This window comes from Mixophyes fleayi, chromosome 9 (assembly GCF_038048845.1).
Source record: "Mixophyes fleayi isolate aMixFle1 chromosome 9, aMixFle1.hap1, whole genome shotgun sequence".
NCBI classification, from domain to species: Eukaryota; Metazoa; Chordata; class Amphibia; order Anura; family Limnodynastidae; genus Mixophyes; species Mixophyes fleayi.
Window position 1 is genome coordinate 128785953 of NC_134410.1, and position 18573 is coordinate 128804525.

The 18573-nt window shown below is 41.8% G+C and overlaps 1 protein-coding gene across 3 annotated transcripts in view; it reads left to right on the top strand.

The window, feature by feature from the left end:
* RXRA (retinoid X receptor alpha) overlaps window positions 1-18573 on the top strand; it is a 263947-nt gene that overhangs the window by 113011 nt on the left and 132363 nt on the right. Inside the window, exon 1 of one of the 3 annotated variants that reach the window (XM_075185731.1) lies at window positions 16195-16466. The exons of the other annotated variants lie outside the window; for them this stretch is intronic. Within the exon in view, the coding sequence (XP_075041832.1) occupies window positions 16439-16466 (28 nt within the window). The 5' untranslated portion in view covers window positions 16195-16438. Of the gene's footprint in view, window positions 1-16194; window positions 16467-18573 lie in introns of those variants that run through there. 3 annotated transcript variants of the gene reach the window in all.

Consider the following 18573-nt stretch of genomic DNA (forward strand, 5'->3'; position numbering starts at 1 on the left):
TCAGACTGCACCCACTTTGTGGAATTCCCTTACTCCCACCACAAGACTTTTATCTAGTCTTCAAACCTTCAAGCGTTCTCTGTAAACCCACCTCTTTAGACAAGCTTATAATATTCCTCAACCACCATCTTACTCTTCCTAGGTTACCCTATTACCACCCTCTGCACAGCTATCACAAGACAATACTCTGACCAACATAGTTGTGTGACTGATCACACAGCCCATTCAATACTTTTTTCCTTTACATTCTAGCTGGTCCAGTGTGCAATATGATGTAGCACATGCCCTTGATTATCAAACTCCCATTGTCCCATAGATTGTAAGCTTGCGAGCAGGGTTCTCTTACCTCTCTGTTTGTATGTATTACCCAGTATTGTTTTATTACTGTTTGTTCCCAATTGTAAAGTGCTACTGAATTTGCTGGCGCTATATAAATGATGATGAAGTTCACAATATAAGGTCGCTGGAAGCAGGGCTAGCATGCCACTTTGATGCCCCCCAGGTGCTGCCCAATCCTGACTCATAGGGCGGCATGTTGTCCTCTTGGGAGAGTGGTGCCAGGATCTGACATCATAGACCAGCGCCACACTGCCAGCCCATTACCAACATGGAGGTGTTTTAGGCACTCCCAAACCCTGGCTCCCTAGAAGACCACCTGGGTTCACCTAGTGGTACCACTGGCCGTAGCTGGAAGTACAAATACAACACACTTCAAATTGTTACTTAATAACAGTTTTTGTCAGCGATTTTACAATACTGCGCTACAGCTCTGTATCACCCTCTTGTTTCGGGAACATGAACTTTAGCCTTTGTTACAATTATGTTACCTCTGTAGATTTAAGTTTTGCTAAGTTTGTTCTTCAGGTTTATACTATTAGAAGTTTCTATGGTTCTACCTGGAGCCCTGAAGCCTTCAAAGATTTTATTGTGATTAATATGATTGTTAAGGAGCTTAGATTGTTTTTCCAAATTAATTTGTCTTGGACAAATATGTTTTATTACACCTGTATTATTTATAATTATTGCTGTTTATTTGTGCTCAGCAGCGCAGTACAGCGGGGAAAACAAGACATACATAAAACTGGGACATACACGGTAGATAATATAAACGCAGACATAAAAACAAAGGGTATGGAGGACCCTGCTCAGTAGAGAGATTACATTGTAAGTGGAAGAGGGCACAGCTGAAATAGGAGCGAGTTTGGCTCAGAGTGGAGATTGGGAGAGAAGTGAGGGTGTGTTAGTGTGAGTAGTGTAGGTGGATGTAGGAGAAGTTCTAATTAAAAGAAGGGTCTTCAGAGAGAATGTAAAGATACAAAGGATCGGACTTGGTAGGGAATTCCATAAGTGGGTAGCGGGACAAGAGAAGTCTTGTAGGCGGGAGTGAGAAGTGATTACCAGAGATGAGGCGCAGGTCAGAGGTAGATCTAAGAGGGTGAGAGGGAGAGTATTTGGAGATGAGATTTGAGATAAGGGTGTTGTTGATGGCTTTGTAGCTATGGGTGAGTTTTTTGAATTTGATTCTGGAGAAAATGCAGAGCCTATGTCGGCAGATGTGTTTACATGAGAGAAGAGCAGCATTTAGGATGGATTGAAATGAGGATAGATGGGTGAGGAGAATGCCAATATTAAATATGATCATTGCATGATAATATAGGAGGGAGACTTGGAAAACTTAGATTTCTGGCCCAGTAATGGGATACTAAGATCACAGTGTCATATAAAAATAAATTGATCCATAAGCTATTGCTTCTTGATAAATGGGAATTAATAGGCCAATAACTTTTCTGTTTGAAACGTATACTAAAGAATATATTAACTAAACAGCGGGTTTGAAAAAGTGGAGATGTTGCCCATAGCAACCAATCAGATTCTAGCTATTATTTATTTAGTACATTCTACACAATGACAGCTAGAATCTGATTGGTTGCTATAGGCAACATCTCCACTTTTTCAAACCCGCAGTTTAGTAAATAAACCCCCTAAGAGTTTCCAGAGTAGCTGTAATAATATAATAATTGCAAACACCCCTGATGCCCAGTACAGATGTTTTAAACATATTTAATGCAGCCCAAGGTATTCTGCTGACAAATCACTTTAAGGATTTTTTTTTGGAAGAATGAAGAGAGGTCAGGCGGTCACAGATTATCACAACAGCCATTGTAATTACCTACAAAATAGCATGTTGTCTACAAATGTGATTTCCTCTCGGAGAATACATAAAAAACAAAGATGGATAATCAGGTTATAACTTGTAGATAAAGACATATATTGGGTAACTACAAAAGTGGATCGGCCCTTGGGTCCCTTGATGGCCATATATATAAAATATATTTATATTGAGGTGAGGTGTTGTCTGGTTGTGCTTCTAACGTGTGTATGTTGTCCGTTTGTTGTGATGTGAGGTCTGCAGTGTGCAGGTCGCACAGCGCAGTGTCCGAGGAGACGTTTTGGATGATACAGACAAATAGCCTAAATGGGTCATAGTGTCACTAAGCTCCATAATGATGGTACACAATGGGTTAAGAATCTGGTTACTGAACAAGTCATTGAAGGTTAAACAGGGTTAAAAGATTAACAGTTAATAGTATTAGATTTATATGTTAAGAACAATTAAACCAGAGGGTTGAATGAAGCTGTAGAAAATGCCCATTGATCCCCATATTTGTCTAATATTAGTTTGTTTTAGGACCAGGTGGGAAGTAACATCCCAGAAATCATGTTGTGTTACAATGTATCTTCTCCAGGTTCTTTAAGAATCCAACGTGGTCTAAGTAATTGCAATTCAATTCTTAAGTTCTTGTAATGAATTTAAGGCAACTTTATCCTTTCTTTCAGCTGGTTTGTCCTGTGTTTGTGTGCATGTACTTTAGATACATCTTATGGGTTTATTATGATGTCAAACTTGAGAGTTTTGTAACAATTATATCTTCTCCAGTTACTATGTTAATTTTCAGACTTGCAAACAAGTCATTAAGAGGAAACTGGCTGAAAAGATTAACTGAAAGGTAATAATGGATTTCTAGATTAAGAACAATGTGTCCATCTGTAGAAAATGCCTATTGATCCGCCAACCTTACTTATTGTTAGGCTGTTTTAGAACCAGGTGTGAAATGGCCAAATCATTCAGAGTAAATATTGTTAAGGGGGTGTAACAATACATATTTTGGTGTTGTTTAAGAATTCACAATTATACGATGGTGTAGATTTATTTTTGACAATGGTTTTTTCTACATATGTTTGAGCTTAATTTAGATGCATTTTCTGGGGTTATTATTAAGTGAAATTAAGACAAGTCTCAAATAAATGCAAGAAGTACGCCCATATAATATAACATTTAATATGATATAATCTGTGTACACCCACCTCCATGTTGTGTCATCATTACTGTCCATATTAAGTATTTTATGACTTTTTTCATACATAATATTTTATTTAGTTATGCATTTGAAGTAGAAAACCAAACATGTTTGACATAATATCGGGTCATGTTATCTCAGCAGCTTTTAGGCCTATGATTGCTTCAATATGGGTCAGTAATTTTGATCTTGTGTCAGTCATTCGGTGCTGTTTATAGTAACTGTAATGAATAAGGCTGTAAATGTTTCAGCGATAGGTTTGTCTAATTCAGTTACGTTTGTAGATTATCATTTAAGATGATGAAGCTCTGACGGCTCTGAAATGTGTCAGCTGATGCTTTCCTTCATTCACTACCAAATCTCAGCGGTTTGTGGTGGTTTTTGAATTATGAGGGTGCTCCAGTACACGTGGTGTCTTACTTGCTGGATGTTCAGACTGCTGAGGTCTGTTAGAGGTGTGAGATCTTTCAGTAGGCACCTATAAATATCAGCGTTTTGTGAAATTGCAGTTAAAATGTTGTTTTCAAACAAGACATTGTATTAAAAGAAAAAGCAAAAGGAACAGATGTACATTATAAACAAGTTTTTATGTCAGAGCAATTAAGGGGTTTGTCAAGTTTTGAACACCGCATTCATTAGGGTCACCCCTCCAACCTGATGCCTGGAGCTGAATTGTGCATTGATCTCTATTGTAGAGGACTTGATGGAATCACGCTTGCACAATGCAGTATGGCTCTTGAAGGATTCAGGATCTGATCTCCATCAACACCTGATCAGGATTCAGGATCTGATCTCCATCAACATCTGATCAGAATTCAAGATCCGATCTTCATCAACACCTGATCAGGATCCAGGATCCAATCTCTATCAACACCTGATCAGGATCCAGGATCCAATCTCTATCAACACCTGATCAGGATCCAGGATCCAATCTCTATCAACACCTGATCAGGATCCAGGATCCAATCTCTATCAACACCTGATCAGGATCCAGGATCCAATCTCTATCAACACCTGATCAGGATTCAGGATCCGATCTCCATCAACACTTGACCATGATCTGATCTCCATCAACACCTGATCAGGATTCAGGATCCCATCTCCATCAACACCTTTCAGGATCCAGGATCCGATCTCCATCAATACCTGATCAGGATTCAGGATCCGGTCTCCATCACACCTGATCAGGATTCAAGATCCGATCTCCATCATCACCTGATCAGGATTCAGGACCTGATCTCCATCAACACCTGATAAGGATTCAAGATCCGATCTCCATCAACACCTGATTAGGATCCAGGATCCCATCTCTATCAACACCTGATCAGGATCCAGGATCCGATCTCTATCAACACCTGATCAGGATCCAGGATCCGATCTCCATCAACACCTGATGCCTGGAGCTGATATGTGCTTTGATCTCTATTGTAGAGGACTTGGCGGAATCATGTTCTGCACAATGCTCTTGAAGGATCCAGGATCAAATCTCCATCAACACCTGATAAGGATCTAGGATCTGATCTTTTATACACACTATGTAGTATGCGGCTGGCTCACTGTTATACACACTATGTAGTACGCGGATCTAGTGAGGCAGTGGGTGGAATTAGTGAGGCAGTAGGTTGAGCTAGTAAGGCAGTGGGTGGATTTAGTGAGGCAGTGGGTGGAGCTAGTTAGGTAGTGGGTGGGTCTTTTCTTTCAGACACCTCTAACTATATGTACAAGGACTTGTCTGCAGGAAATAAGTCCTATAGCAATTTATCAATTATTTTACCAATGGAGTCCAGTAGTAGCCCAGCAATTTGACTACTTTGTCCTGAAAAGCAGTATTCTGAGCTGTTATTTGAGATGCTGTTTTGTAATGCTGCACAAATGCTTTTGCGTCACAATAATTTGTCCACTAGGTGGCTCTGTTTTATCGCTAGGTTCTATGACATCTTCATTTTACATTGAATAAAAGCGAAGATGGAAACAAGACTCTCTGTTATGAATTATCTATTCCTGTACAGTTTCCTGAAGAATTATAAAAAAAATAGACCCTACTTCTAAACACATTGCAGTTTTACTTTAATATTTATACGAGGAAAGCAGAGGAAGCGACAGTTTTACATAGCGAAAGCATTTACAGTCCTGCTCCTGTATCCCTCAGGCATCGCTGTCTGGACATTCGCTCTCGTTATATAACCTCGTCTGCGCTATATATAGCTGTCTGCTGATCCATAGTCTTGTATAAGTGCCATTTAGAATATAATGACTCTGCTTTTGCAGATCTGGAGTGTGACACAGAGAACATGAGCCTGCGGCAAACATTTGTTTCTGCAACAAATAGCACAAATAATATCAATCAAGAAGTCCCAATATGAAGGTACAGACACGCACCTACATAAAGAACAGACAGACCCGTGTGGTGCTGAAAGTACAGGAGCGAAGAGAGAACACCTATTAAAAACAGAATTCTGAACGGCTTTATTTAAAGTGGAATTAAATGTTCTTATGTTGGTGAAAGGTCTTATTAGCATGTGTAGCGTAAGGCTGGGTACACACTACAGTGTTTTCAGATGAGTATTGGGTCAATCAAACGATAAACGACCGCTTGGCGTGATATTGTATCGGTGTGCACGCTCCAGCGATGAACCAGGATCGTTCCAATGCGCCGATCATCTTTTGATTTGATCGTTCAGCAGAAGTATAAATCTCATTCAGCTCTGGAACGACGTCCTTCCTATCCTGCAGTGTGTACGCACTCACGATCAGGATCTCCATGGGGTTTACAGAGTCACAGTCTTTTCAGCCGATGTTCATGACAGATGAAGATCACAGGTCTGAGGGTAAATCTTTTAAAACATGTATAGTGTGTGCACAGGAATCGGCATAATGATCGGGACTTTTTTTTTTTTTCTCCAGCCGTTGGTACAGTTGTTGTAGATAGAACATTGGTCGGACAATTCTGTAGTGTGTACCCAGACTGGCACCGAATTAAATACCTGAATGTGGGTAATGCAAATGTGAGTTTATAAAGAAGTCATTACTGCAATCCTGTTGGCTGTGCAGATGGTATGATGGCCGTGAATCATGCTTCAAAAGCTTCATCCGTGAAAGCTTTCCAAAAGAGCTTCCTGGCATGGATGGGTAGGGAAGGGCAGAGAGGGCATTTGCCCAGGACCCTCAGTAATCCAAAAGACCCTCTGAACCAAGATTTGCTGTGATTCCAATATAGAGGCAGATTCAATTCACCGCAATGTGCGGCTGTGCACATGGCAGCCTTTTTACGGTAAGGAATCTCTGCTCGTTTTTCTGCGCATCTCTACGGGGAGCGAGGAATAAGGAATGAGCATTTCTTGCCGGACGTCGCCTCGGTGAGTCTCCGTGGACTGTTCCTGAGACACATTGTGCTGAATTGAAGCTCCCCGATAACTTACAAATCTCTGTACTGTTATACAAATTGCTGTTACTGATGTTCATGCGGTTTGTTATACTGAATCAGGGACTTGTTTTGTGGGTCTTTGCCGCTCTCTTTCTATCCTGACTCCTCCTTCAGGGGTGAAAAACAGCAGTCCATGGCACTGCAAACTTATAATACCACCTGTAGCATGGCACTCACTTTCCTCATAGTAGTCACGGGGTCCGTCATATACTGAACTACCTCCAATGAAGGTGGCCAAAGGCAGAGCAGCCATTGCATATCTCATCACACCCCTAACGGGTGCAGACATCGATGCAAGGAATAACTATGGTGCAGACTTACCATGCATGCGATGGCTCCCTCCATAGCTATATCAAAAAGTGATCTATAGCCATGATCTATGATGTGTTCAGAGGCTGATTGGTTAGTTGTACTGCAATCACAGACCATGTGCCATGTTATCATTTTGTTTTTATTTTCTGTTTGTTGTTTATTCAAAAATTTTCAATACAGACAATGCAGAAAAAAAAATTGAAGAGTGGGGCTTATAGGTAGAATTAACCATAAATAGGCGAAGCTAGTAATAGAGGGTGGGCCTCAGGGGCAGATTGGCCATAGACCTTACCAGGTGATCCTCATCCCCCAATAATATCATGGGGCCGCTTGGGGGCATAACAGGCTGCCCCGTTCCCAGATTCACTGATTTGGGCCTGCGTCTTTGTAGGCTGGGCGGTGCAAGGCCCTTTACACAGGCAGCGGTTGTCTATTGTGCTGTGCGCGTGGGCATCCCCCACCCATCACCACTTCCCCTCCATTGTCCATCCCACGCATTTCTCAATTCAGGGGAGGGATGGCAAACTTTAACACGGGGTGGGGGGGGGGATATTCGTCTCAGCAGCCTATTTTTAAATGAAAAAAAAAAAAAAAATACAGGTGGCCCAGTGACCTATCCCAAGGTAGCCCACTCTGGGATCGGCCCGGGAGGCAGATGCCCCCCAGCCCAGCCTGCTCCATTGGCCAGGACTGTGCACTGTCCTCTCAGTCTCCCCCATTGTGTTAGTCTTTCTGTCTCCAATTTCATGTGTGAACCGATTGCTCCCCATGTGTTTCTCTCTGCCCCTGCCCCCTCAATTCTTAGTGCATCTCTGTCTTCACATTTTGGGTGCCTGCCCCTTTCTTTCTCCCCTCTGTATGTATAGCCCCCCCCCCATTCCGTCCATTCCATTGTATCCAATCTGTTCCCACGAGCCACTGTCCTCTTGTGCCGTACCTTCTACCCTCCCCCACGTCTTCTCTCTCTTGTCTTTCCTCCCTATGTGGTTGGCCGAACCAGTGCTGGTGGCTGCCATTCAGAAGTCACGTGGACGGACAGCGCTATTACCATGGCCAATGCCGCTGGTGAGCACAAGTTTCTGGTGTTAATAATACCCCGCCTACTTTGTATTAGTAGTTACTTGTTTTGGATCCATTTACATGAGACCACTCAGAACGTGTCTCCTGCAAAAATTGAAGTTGAAATGATGAAAGTTTACATCAAGTTGAACCTACACAAAGTGCTTTATTAGTTTCTAGAGAATCTATAGGTTGCGCTCTCAGGACTATTTGTTCAGTTTATTAGCCAGGCCCATTGTGTATAGGTGACGGGTACAATTTAAATATAAATATTACAGGTACAGTCTGCCATAGACTGCGAAAACCCTGGTGTAATCTGCCATCCAAAGTGAGAGTTTTCTCTGTTAACCCGTCTGAAAGTTTTGCTTTAAAAAAATAAACAGGTCGTTATAATCATATTACAGAGAAAAGTGTTTGCTCTGAGCCTATGTCTTCCCATAAACACATTAGTTAAGAAAATAAATTGCTGTGTATGTTCTATGTACAGATTTATGTCCTTTGCAGACATTGAGTCGGTGTTTCACAATATTTTGTGGCACGGATCCACGACTTAGATGGTGAACCCTCCCCCCCTCCAATGCTATAGATCAGTGTCTCTCAAACTCAGGCGTCAGGACCCCTAACAGGGCAGGTTTTCCAGGTAACAAGGGATATCATTATACCACCTGTGGGTCTGTTACAATGTGTCACTCAGTAATGACTACACCTGTGCTAAAGGAGATATGGAAAACCTGCCCTGTTAGGGGTCCCAAGGAATATTGTTAAGAAACACTGCTATAGAGGTTCAAATTGTTTTAAGGGTTCTGTTAAACAATCCATTTTATTAAAAGAGCTTAATTCACTAAACACTTTTAGTTTATTTCCTTGTGTGTGTCCTCAAGCAACTTTTACTAGATGTATGGCTGTACTTTTAGATCTACTGTCTGTGTTTTTCATCAATGTCTCTATATCACTAGAGAGAGTTGATTAATTGCATTGCCCACAGCTAAGACACAAGGCTGCATTCTGGATATAATTGTATCCAAAGCAGAGATTACATGTAATAATTGTGCCTGATGTTAGAAAGACATGTCTGAAAGGCACAGAAGGAGCCGGATAGATAAATGTACTCAGTGAAAGTGTGGTGGGGGCAGGTACAAGCAAATAACTGGAAATCATCACAACCCTAAGAATGAAACAACAGTCTTGTTATTATGTTATAGCTTGTAGCAGGGGCGTAACACTAGGGGGTGCAGGGGGTACGACGATAGGGTCCTGTGATGCACTGTTGTAGGAAAATATTTTAAAATGTGAGCCCTATATCATTCTTATGTGTCACGTGATACTCGTGCAGCCAATCAGAACCCTGTTCTTTCGGTCATGTCCACACAAACCTTCGCCCCTCTAGAACTGTGATATTGGAAATAAAGGAATTCCTCACTTTATAGGTCGGACACACAGCCGTAGATATATTTTCATGTTTCTATGTTACAGGCAGTTTAAATATCGTTAGCTGTTTATAATTGGTAATCATTTAATAGTTTATAAGTTTACACCAGTAGTTGTCAAAGTTTTTTTTTCTCTCTTCAAGAAAAGTTTTTTTTGAAGGGCAAAGGAAACAAAAACTGTGTATTTAATCCCTGTTGATCAATACATATTCATAAGATGTTCCCCCTAAGAAGAAGAACTGGTGATAGGCGTCGGGGTATAAGAAAAAAATCAGGATATAAATTTAATGAGGGAAAGGAAGGGGGGCGGGGGTACAAACAGGGATATAAAAGGAGTAAACGAGATGACAGACAGAGATTGAAGAGTATGCAGCATGTAATATAATACAGTGTACGGACACTCCACAACCAAGGTCATAAGTACAAGACAAGTTTGTTAACATTGGTTTTGATAGCAAAAAACACATTAGGTATTAGACTTGATATAATACAGCAGATATAATATTCCTTAAATACAATACAGTTCATTTTATTCTCAACGTAAGAAAATGTGGGTTTGGTGCCAAAACTTGGCAGATATCAACCTGGCTGCCGAACTAACCTGGAGATTCCAACATCAGATAAGTCTGCAGAGGTCTTGTTTGAAAAAATGGGAGAGTAGCATTAGGATCAAGTGAAAGTGTTTCCCAGATTCACTTAACAAACAAACGCCTTGTCTGGAATCTACCACCGGATCTGGAATAAGGTGCCCAGAAGCAGAAGGGTTACGTTTCACAATGGCAGAGTCGCCAACATTTTAAAGTGTGTTCTAGGGGCACTTTGCTGCACAGCCAAGACATCTGCGAAGGACTACAATTCCCATCATTGCCGGATGTGATCATAGTGTGCGTTTTGATTTTTAAATACTTATTTCAATAAATATTAATTTCCAAATCCTAGTGAAGACGACTAGGTGGTAAGAAGTACATCTGGGATGCAGAGAAAGACACATTTTATTGTCCAATTGGTTACAACAGGGACAGCTAGGAACTACTCAATACTATCTATAAAATGAAGGACTGTACAAGCAATGTCCAACGGAAATGTTATCGGAAATCTAGCTGCATTAATCCAAAGCTGCATTAACCATTTCAGGTGTCCAGATTAAGCTCTCCTTCTATGCAAACATTTGGCGAACTAACAGAGACTATCAAAATTGAAGTAGAATGAAATACAATAGGATATTAGACCATTGCATGCTGGAGAGCGAGTTAGTCTGGGTACACAGTACAGAAAATTTCTCCTTCTGCGATATCGTTAACGATTTTACCAACGACTTAAAGTCCCGAGCATCATGCCGATCCCTGTGTACACACTACACGTTTTACACAATTTACCTTCAGATGTGTGCTCTTCATCGGCTGAAGAGATCGTGATTCTGCACACTCCATAGAGATCTATAGACACTGCTGGTCCCGAGTCCATTGGAACAACATCGTTTCATCGTTGACCGAGATTTTTAGCCCGTTTATAAAATCAAACCAAACAATACGATGGATGAGCTTTGGAACGATCTTCGTTCATCACTAATGTGATATCGGGCTGAACGGTCGTTTATCGTGTGATTTGGTCTGATGATCGGATGAAAACCCTGTAGTTTGTACTCACCCTAAGTGCAGATCATGTGGAGTAATGATCAAAGGGAAGTCTTTCGGTTGGAAATGACCAGGACTTGTTTATTAGTCAAGGAGGAGACCATGAGAAATTTTCGTCTCGGGTTGGAGGACCCACCACAATATACTAGTAGGATAAAAGAAGCATTGCCCATCTATCAGTGCCAGGAGAAATGTTAATGAATTATCAGCCCTGAATGAGCTGCCCAATAGTAAACGACTGGATGTGATAGGTCTTAGAAGACCACCAAAGAAACAAGTTCTCGACACAGTCATCATAGGACTTTAGGGGTAAACTGGACAGAACCTAAACATACTTCATGACTCGTTGTCTAATTAATTCCAGCCAGAACAGACTTCTCCATTACCAGTGTGGTTTTTTTGTTCTTTTTAAATTAATTATTTTTTAGGGGACAAGGTTTTGATGAAATATTAGATTTCCCTCTTCAACTCCGAGAATTCACTGAACAGCAAACCATTCTTTCATATTGAAGTTGACGTTTAAAATCCGCTATATTTCTTTCGGGTGAGATATTTTTTTAGAAGACTCCCCTTTCATCTTGTTTGAACGATTCGGCACTTGGGACAGTTTAATCTGGTTCATACATGTAGCTGAACTCCAGCTGAAGTGCGCCGAGTTGATGACCTGGAGATTGACCCGACTGTAACTGTCAAATGAATAAAAAAAATAAAAAATGACACTTTCCATAAAAGAAAAGCACAAAATGTAAAAATCGCCTCATATGTGTAACCGCTTGTTACTTTGTACAGCTGAGTACATCTTATTTTTTTTATTGTTTGTTGGCGCTAGGTACCATTAGCAGCAAGAAAATTGGTCCAGAAATAAAAATAGACATTTAAGAACAGGGTCTGAGCTTTTACTAAAGGCACCGTTTTTGCAGTGATTAATATTTGCGCCTTGAAAACCCTTCGGCCTCAAATCCACTCTGACAAATTTCCACTTAGAACTAAACTGTTTATGAAGTTTGTAACCTAAACCAGAGCCTGCCCTGAATGTTTAAAAAAAAACAAAAAAACGTAAAAAGAAATCCGTTAAAACCAACGTATATTTCTGTTTCTCCAGAAAAGATTCACATTACACCAATGAATATTGCAGTAAGGAACCTGTACATCTGTTTTATGTTTGAAAACATATCTATTACAATAATTTAAAAGATTATTGCATTGTAGAAGCGATAAATCTGGTTTATGTTTAAAACGCTCGGGTCTTCCACCCGCCCAGTCAATGCTAAAAATGTTAAGGGCAGAATTGATTAAGCATGAGCCATAAATGTTCACCCACGGCCTTGTTCACTAAACCACTGTGCTTGCATCAAATCTGGTCAGTTACATTGTGACCCTTTGATACGTTATGCAAGTCTGCGCTGATGAGTACGTCTTAAAAGGATTTAAAAGTGGGCGTGGCTTAACATTCACAGGAATAAATCGATTATGGTTAATTTGTTCCTTTTTAATTTGTGGATTTAAGCTATAAAAAAATATATGTATGTTTTAAATAATTTCTTCATTGTTTACAGGTATATAAATGTCTTTTCTTGACAAGTGTTGACAATTAAAAAGAAGATTTTGTTTATTTCCCAATTTGACTGCACAAGTCATTTTCAAATCCCATATTTCAGACTATAAAACAAAATATGTTAAAATGTTTAAGAATGTGATCATATGTGGATCATAATACTGACTCTCTTGAATTCTAAATTCTGTGTGTTTGGTGGTTGGCAATGCCCAGAAAGGTCTCTATCAGGGTCAGCAGGTGTAGCAAGAGGTTTTACAGAGGTCACTTTGCAACTGGGCATTAGGTTCTAGGATGTACCCATATCTTCCTGGTAGGACCATCTGTGGGGCAAGAACATCAGAGGTGGATTTTACAAGCCGAGGAGAACAGTGGGGGAACCAGAAATTCTTCATTTTCCCCAGAAAAGATGGGGAGCAGGGAGACCGTGAGGATGGGTAACAACGGTGGGGATGGGGAACGCATGAATCGCGTGGATGGGGAACGGGACGACCGCGGGGATGGGGAACGCGCGGATCATCATACTGAGTAATGGGCCGATCATGGGACTGGGCAACAGGCTGATCGAGGGACTGGGCAACAGGCTGATCGAGGGGATGGGCAACAGGACGATCGAGGGGATGGGCAACAGGACGATCGTGGGGGTGGGGGAACAGGACGATCGTGGGGGTGGGGAACAGGACGATCGTGGGGGTGGGGAACAGGACGATCGTGGCGGTGGGGAACAGGACGATCGTGGCGGTGGGGAACAGGACAATCATGGGGGGTGGGGAACAGGCCGATCGAAGGACTGGGCAACAGGCCGGTCGAGGGACTGGGCAACAGGCCGGTCGAGGGACTGGGCAACAGGCCGGTCGAGGGGGTGGGCAACAGGCCGGTCGAGGGGGTGGGCAACAGGCCGGTCGAGGGGGTGGGCAACAGGCCGGTCGAGGGGGTGAGCAACAGGCGATCGAGGGGGTGGGGAACAGGCCGATCGTGGGGGTGGGAAACAGGACGATCGTGGGGGTGGGAAACAGGACGATCGTGGGGGTGGGAAACAGGACGATAGTGGGGGTGGGAAACAGGACGATAGTGGGGGTGGGGAACAGGACGATAGTGGGGGTGGGGAACAGGACGATCATGGGGGTAGGGAACGCGCGGATCGTGAGGATGGAGAACATGCGGATTATTAGGATGGAGAACATTTGGATCATCAAGCTGAGAAACATGTGGATCATCAAGCTACGTAACAGGCTGTATACCATGGAGATCTTTAGGATGGGTAACATGCTTAGTGTACCCATGTATCCCGATTTTCCCAGGACTGTCCCCTTTTTTTCACCAGAAATCTTACACTTACAATGCTCATATTCCCATGTTCCAGACTAACAATGGGTCCAAAGTAACAGCATAAGTGGAAATACTGCAATTGCTGGGAGCTAGTGCTGTACCTGCTGTTACCAACCAAGAACTAACACGGTACCTGTAATTACCAACTGACAGGAATGGCTGCTCTGCCTGTGGTAATCAACTGCCCTCAGCCGGGAACTAGCACAGAACCTGTATGCGACTGGAGCCACAAATTATCACAGTGGCTGTATCCAAAACATGTATCCCCACCAACAGCTACAAATTTTATTCCGCCACCTTATATACGATAGTGTTTCCCCCATCCCGGGTAGGGCCATCTTTACTGTCCGTTTCATGTCTTTGTATCACGATTCCCTCAGTGCACAGTGCCGAGTACTATGTTGGAGCTTTATAAATAAAAGATAGTAAAGTCATTTATGGCCTAAGTAAGCTCCGCCTCACATGCAAATCCTGTGTCTATATTTTATTGTTACAGAAACTTTAAGCCCATGTGGGGGGGGGGGGGGGTCTGTATAATAAGAAGCTGTATAATATATGGGTGTGTAATATTAGAGAGAGGAGGCTCAGATAAAAATCCGGAGTGCACAAGTGTTAGTGCAGTGAGAGCGTGCAGGGATTGAAGTACGTCATGGTACACCAGTCCTGATTATGTGGATTAAAGGGGAATTATACCTCCCAAAAATGTTGTTTTTTTTTTTTTTTTTTATATATATATAAATTTGTAGTTTATTGACAAAGTGACTCATATAAGTCTGTGTGGAGCAGCCAAATCCCCGTTCGTAAATAGGACAATAGTTTATGTAGTCAGTTTATTTCCTGATGACATGATACATTGTCATAGGAGTGAGCTATACAAGTAAGGTATAGGAGAAAACCCACCAGCTTACCCGAGTCCCTAAACATGGGTCGAGGGATGGGACAGACCCCCCATCCCCCCGGGTGGGGTCCAGCCCGTCTCACACTCCCTCATGCTTTATACCAATATTGGCTAACCTGTGACACTCCAGGTGTTGTGAAACTACAAGTCCCAGCATACCCTTCCAGCAATAAGTTGCTATATATTGGCAAAGCATGCTGGGACTTGTAGTCTCACAACACCTGGAGTGCCACAGGTTAGCCAACACTGCCTTATACCATTACACACTGTTGTATGTACCATATTCGTTACATTATTGTTGTTTGGTGATTGATGGTAAGTGATGGAATGTTCTGTATCTATTTTTAAGACTTTATACACACATTATATATATATATATATATATATATATATATATATATATATATATATATATATATATATATATATATCTTTATTATGGATACACCAGTTAATTGGCTTCTGAAAGTGTTTACTTTTTCAATGCAAGATCACCAACTCCCACCCATGTATTACAATTAGCTATTTATTGTTTCCAATCAATAACAATGCACAGGAGAAACATTAAACAACAGTGTAACTAAATAAGTGAGATCAGGGAGAGGCATATATAAACATTGTATCGCAGCATTCAGTGTATTCTTGGGAGCTGTTTGTTTTTGTATGTAGTAATCTGCATTTTAAGGTAATGTTTGCCTGAGACGTATAAACTGATGTTTTAGCTGATATTCTAGGTGGATGTTGGATTAAAGTGCATCTCTTCAGATTTATAGCTCCCAAATTATCTATTGTAAGTAAAAAAGGAATATATATATATATATATATATATATATATATATATATATATATATATATATATATATATACACACTGTATATATTCATGTTGTATATCATGTGAGTGCAGTATATGCGCTATATGATGTATACATTATGAGGGAGGTATAGGTCATATATAGATAGATATAGTGAGGTGGTGATTGGGGGTGTCTGATGCACAGTATATATAGATAGATATAGTGATTATGGGGGTGTCTGATGCACAGTATATATAATCACATTATGCATAGAACAGATATAATTCAGGTACGTGTGTCCTTGTGTATATAGATAGATGTAGTGATTGAGTCATGCTCACAGCACACAGAGTCTGTGTCTCCCGGTCGCTGCAGCAGAGATCGTCCGTCGCTCCCCCCCTGGCGGGGCCCCGGCATTGCAGCCAGTATAGGAGACAGACACAAGTACTTTACTTACATTGTTGGTGAGTTTGCAACAACTCCTCCGCCTCGGCCTCCCCCAGCACTGGATCCTACCACCCCCGGGACCCTGCCTTCACTGGGGGCTCTCACCCCCTCGCCTCCACCAGCTGACCCCTGGGTTTTATTGTGCTGCAAACCCCCCGGAGCCCGTCTTCTCACTAAGCGTTTGGCATGAGTTAACCAGCAATGGACACCAAGCATTTCCTGCCGCTGGGTAAGTGCATCTATGGGATTCCGGGGTGCGCAGGCATCTGGGGGTGAGCGGCTGCTGTCTGGGGGTCCCTGACTTGTGTTTAACCCCTTGGCTGCCGGGAGGGGGGCTGCAGCAGCTCGCATTGCAGGCCCCTGGTGTATAGTAGTTTGTGTGTTACTCTGCCCTTAGTGGGCTTTGTCAAACTTTGAGGCACCTCTGGAATTGGGGTATTGGGGGGGGGGGTCTCCCCTTACTCCTGGTAACCCAACTCCTGCGGTCTCTGCACCCCTGCTGCAAACACGTGTGCACAAGTTCTGAGTCTTGTTATTAGTTCAGCTGTGGGGCAGACCCCTGTGTACTGACTGTGCATTGCTTTCTATAGGATCAAGTCCAGGTTAAGATGGAGTGGGCTCCTTTGCATTGACACTGATAGGGATGTCTGCAAGCTGGGGGGGGGGGATAACTTCCTGAATGTTTATAATCCTATTGAGATGGGATGTCATGGTGTTGTGTGAGTGAGGAAAGGAACAGATAGTGTTAACAAAACAGTAATTCTTAACTGCCCATAAAGCCACAAGTAATTGCCCCAATAACTGGCTTATTGTCTATGGGGGAGTAGTTGGCTTTGCAATGGACTTGAATTGACTTGTGACATGCCAGTCTTACAGGAGCAGTGAGAGGTGTCAGAGATCACCCCTTCCATGTATTGCACTCAGGCATGGTCGCACTATATATATTGTTTTGCATTGCTTCAGTTACATAAATAGACATGGTCTAAGTATTGCAGACACATTTGGTGACAACAGGGTTAAACTGCAGTGACTATAATGCAGGACTAAATGATTGTGAGGGACCCCTAGGGCCTGTCAAGTGACACTCAACGGTTCTCACTACCGATTGTCTCTTACACTTAAATCAGACATTTACTATAAATACCGCTGCAATGGCCAGGTATTGCCCCTGACTTCACATTAACAACCTCGTGGCTTCTGAGTGTCTGCAGGAAGAGCTGAAAGAGAAGGAAAAACAAATGACACAGACCACAAGCTTGACAAATATAATGTGTTTTATAATTAATCAGTGCTGCCCACTGGTTACACCAATCACTGTCAGTTACTGGTAGTGATGGTATTTGAAGTTGTGTTACCTGGTACAGTTTATTGTATTAGTAGAAATTGAACCCTGGATTTTTTTTTATTTTCTTTTACTCTAAATTGCTCCAGTTATAGAAATTATTAACAAGGATTATATTCAGTTCTCGGTGTTACGTCATCGTTTAGCAATTCTTGGAGTTAGGTTTCCTGGTTGGAGAAATCTTCCAGTTGTGACTTTTTTGTTTGTTTGTTGTTGACAACCTGAAAAAACTAGCAATTTCTATTTGTTTTTGTGTGTGTAAATTTCAGGGGGAAAAATATCCTATGTTTTAGCAATCTTCATGAATAAAACAAATGGTATTTATGCAAATAGAATATATTCTTTTGCCACTTGTATCAAAGAGAAGCACAATATTGCAGGTTTTTTTTTCAAAATCTGTACTGAAAGTCCCTGTTAGATCCCCGAGGGGGTTATACAGAAAATCTCAAGGCTCATCCAGACGTTTCGGTGTGTGGCTTCCGCACGTGTCGTATGTTAGATGACTTCTTGTCACTTGAGTGCTCGTGTTGCACCTTTTTGAGCAATAATTTGCTTTGCAACCCACACAGTCTTCTGAAATGGTTCAAGTTTATTAAACTGTTATTTTGTTTCCACTCCCCTTTAACTTATCTGATTTAAATTCCCCTCCTGTCAGATGCTTGTTGTGTACTTTATGATTTTCTCTGTTGGACGAAGATGTGAATATTACAAGGCTACATAAGAGAAGTGTAGGCCTCAGTGTATAATCCTGTTGTACAACATCGATACTGTGCAAGTGTAAAATATCTGAGACTCCTTGGCGCCGGTCGCTGTCATTTTCCGCACCCGGACGTAAATTTTGTAATTCTGTTGCATTATTTTGGGCGGGTGAGATTGAGGCAACTGTTTAATCGGATACCCCAAAACACAACCCATGTTCAAGTAATATCGTCCTGCCTGTTGTAAAATTAAGCGCATCTGTCGCCTGTAACCATTTTGAGCTGAAACAACAAAA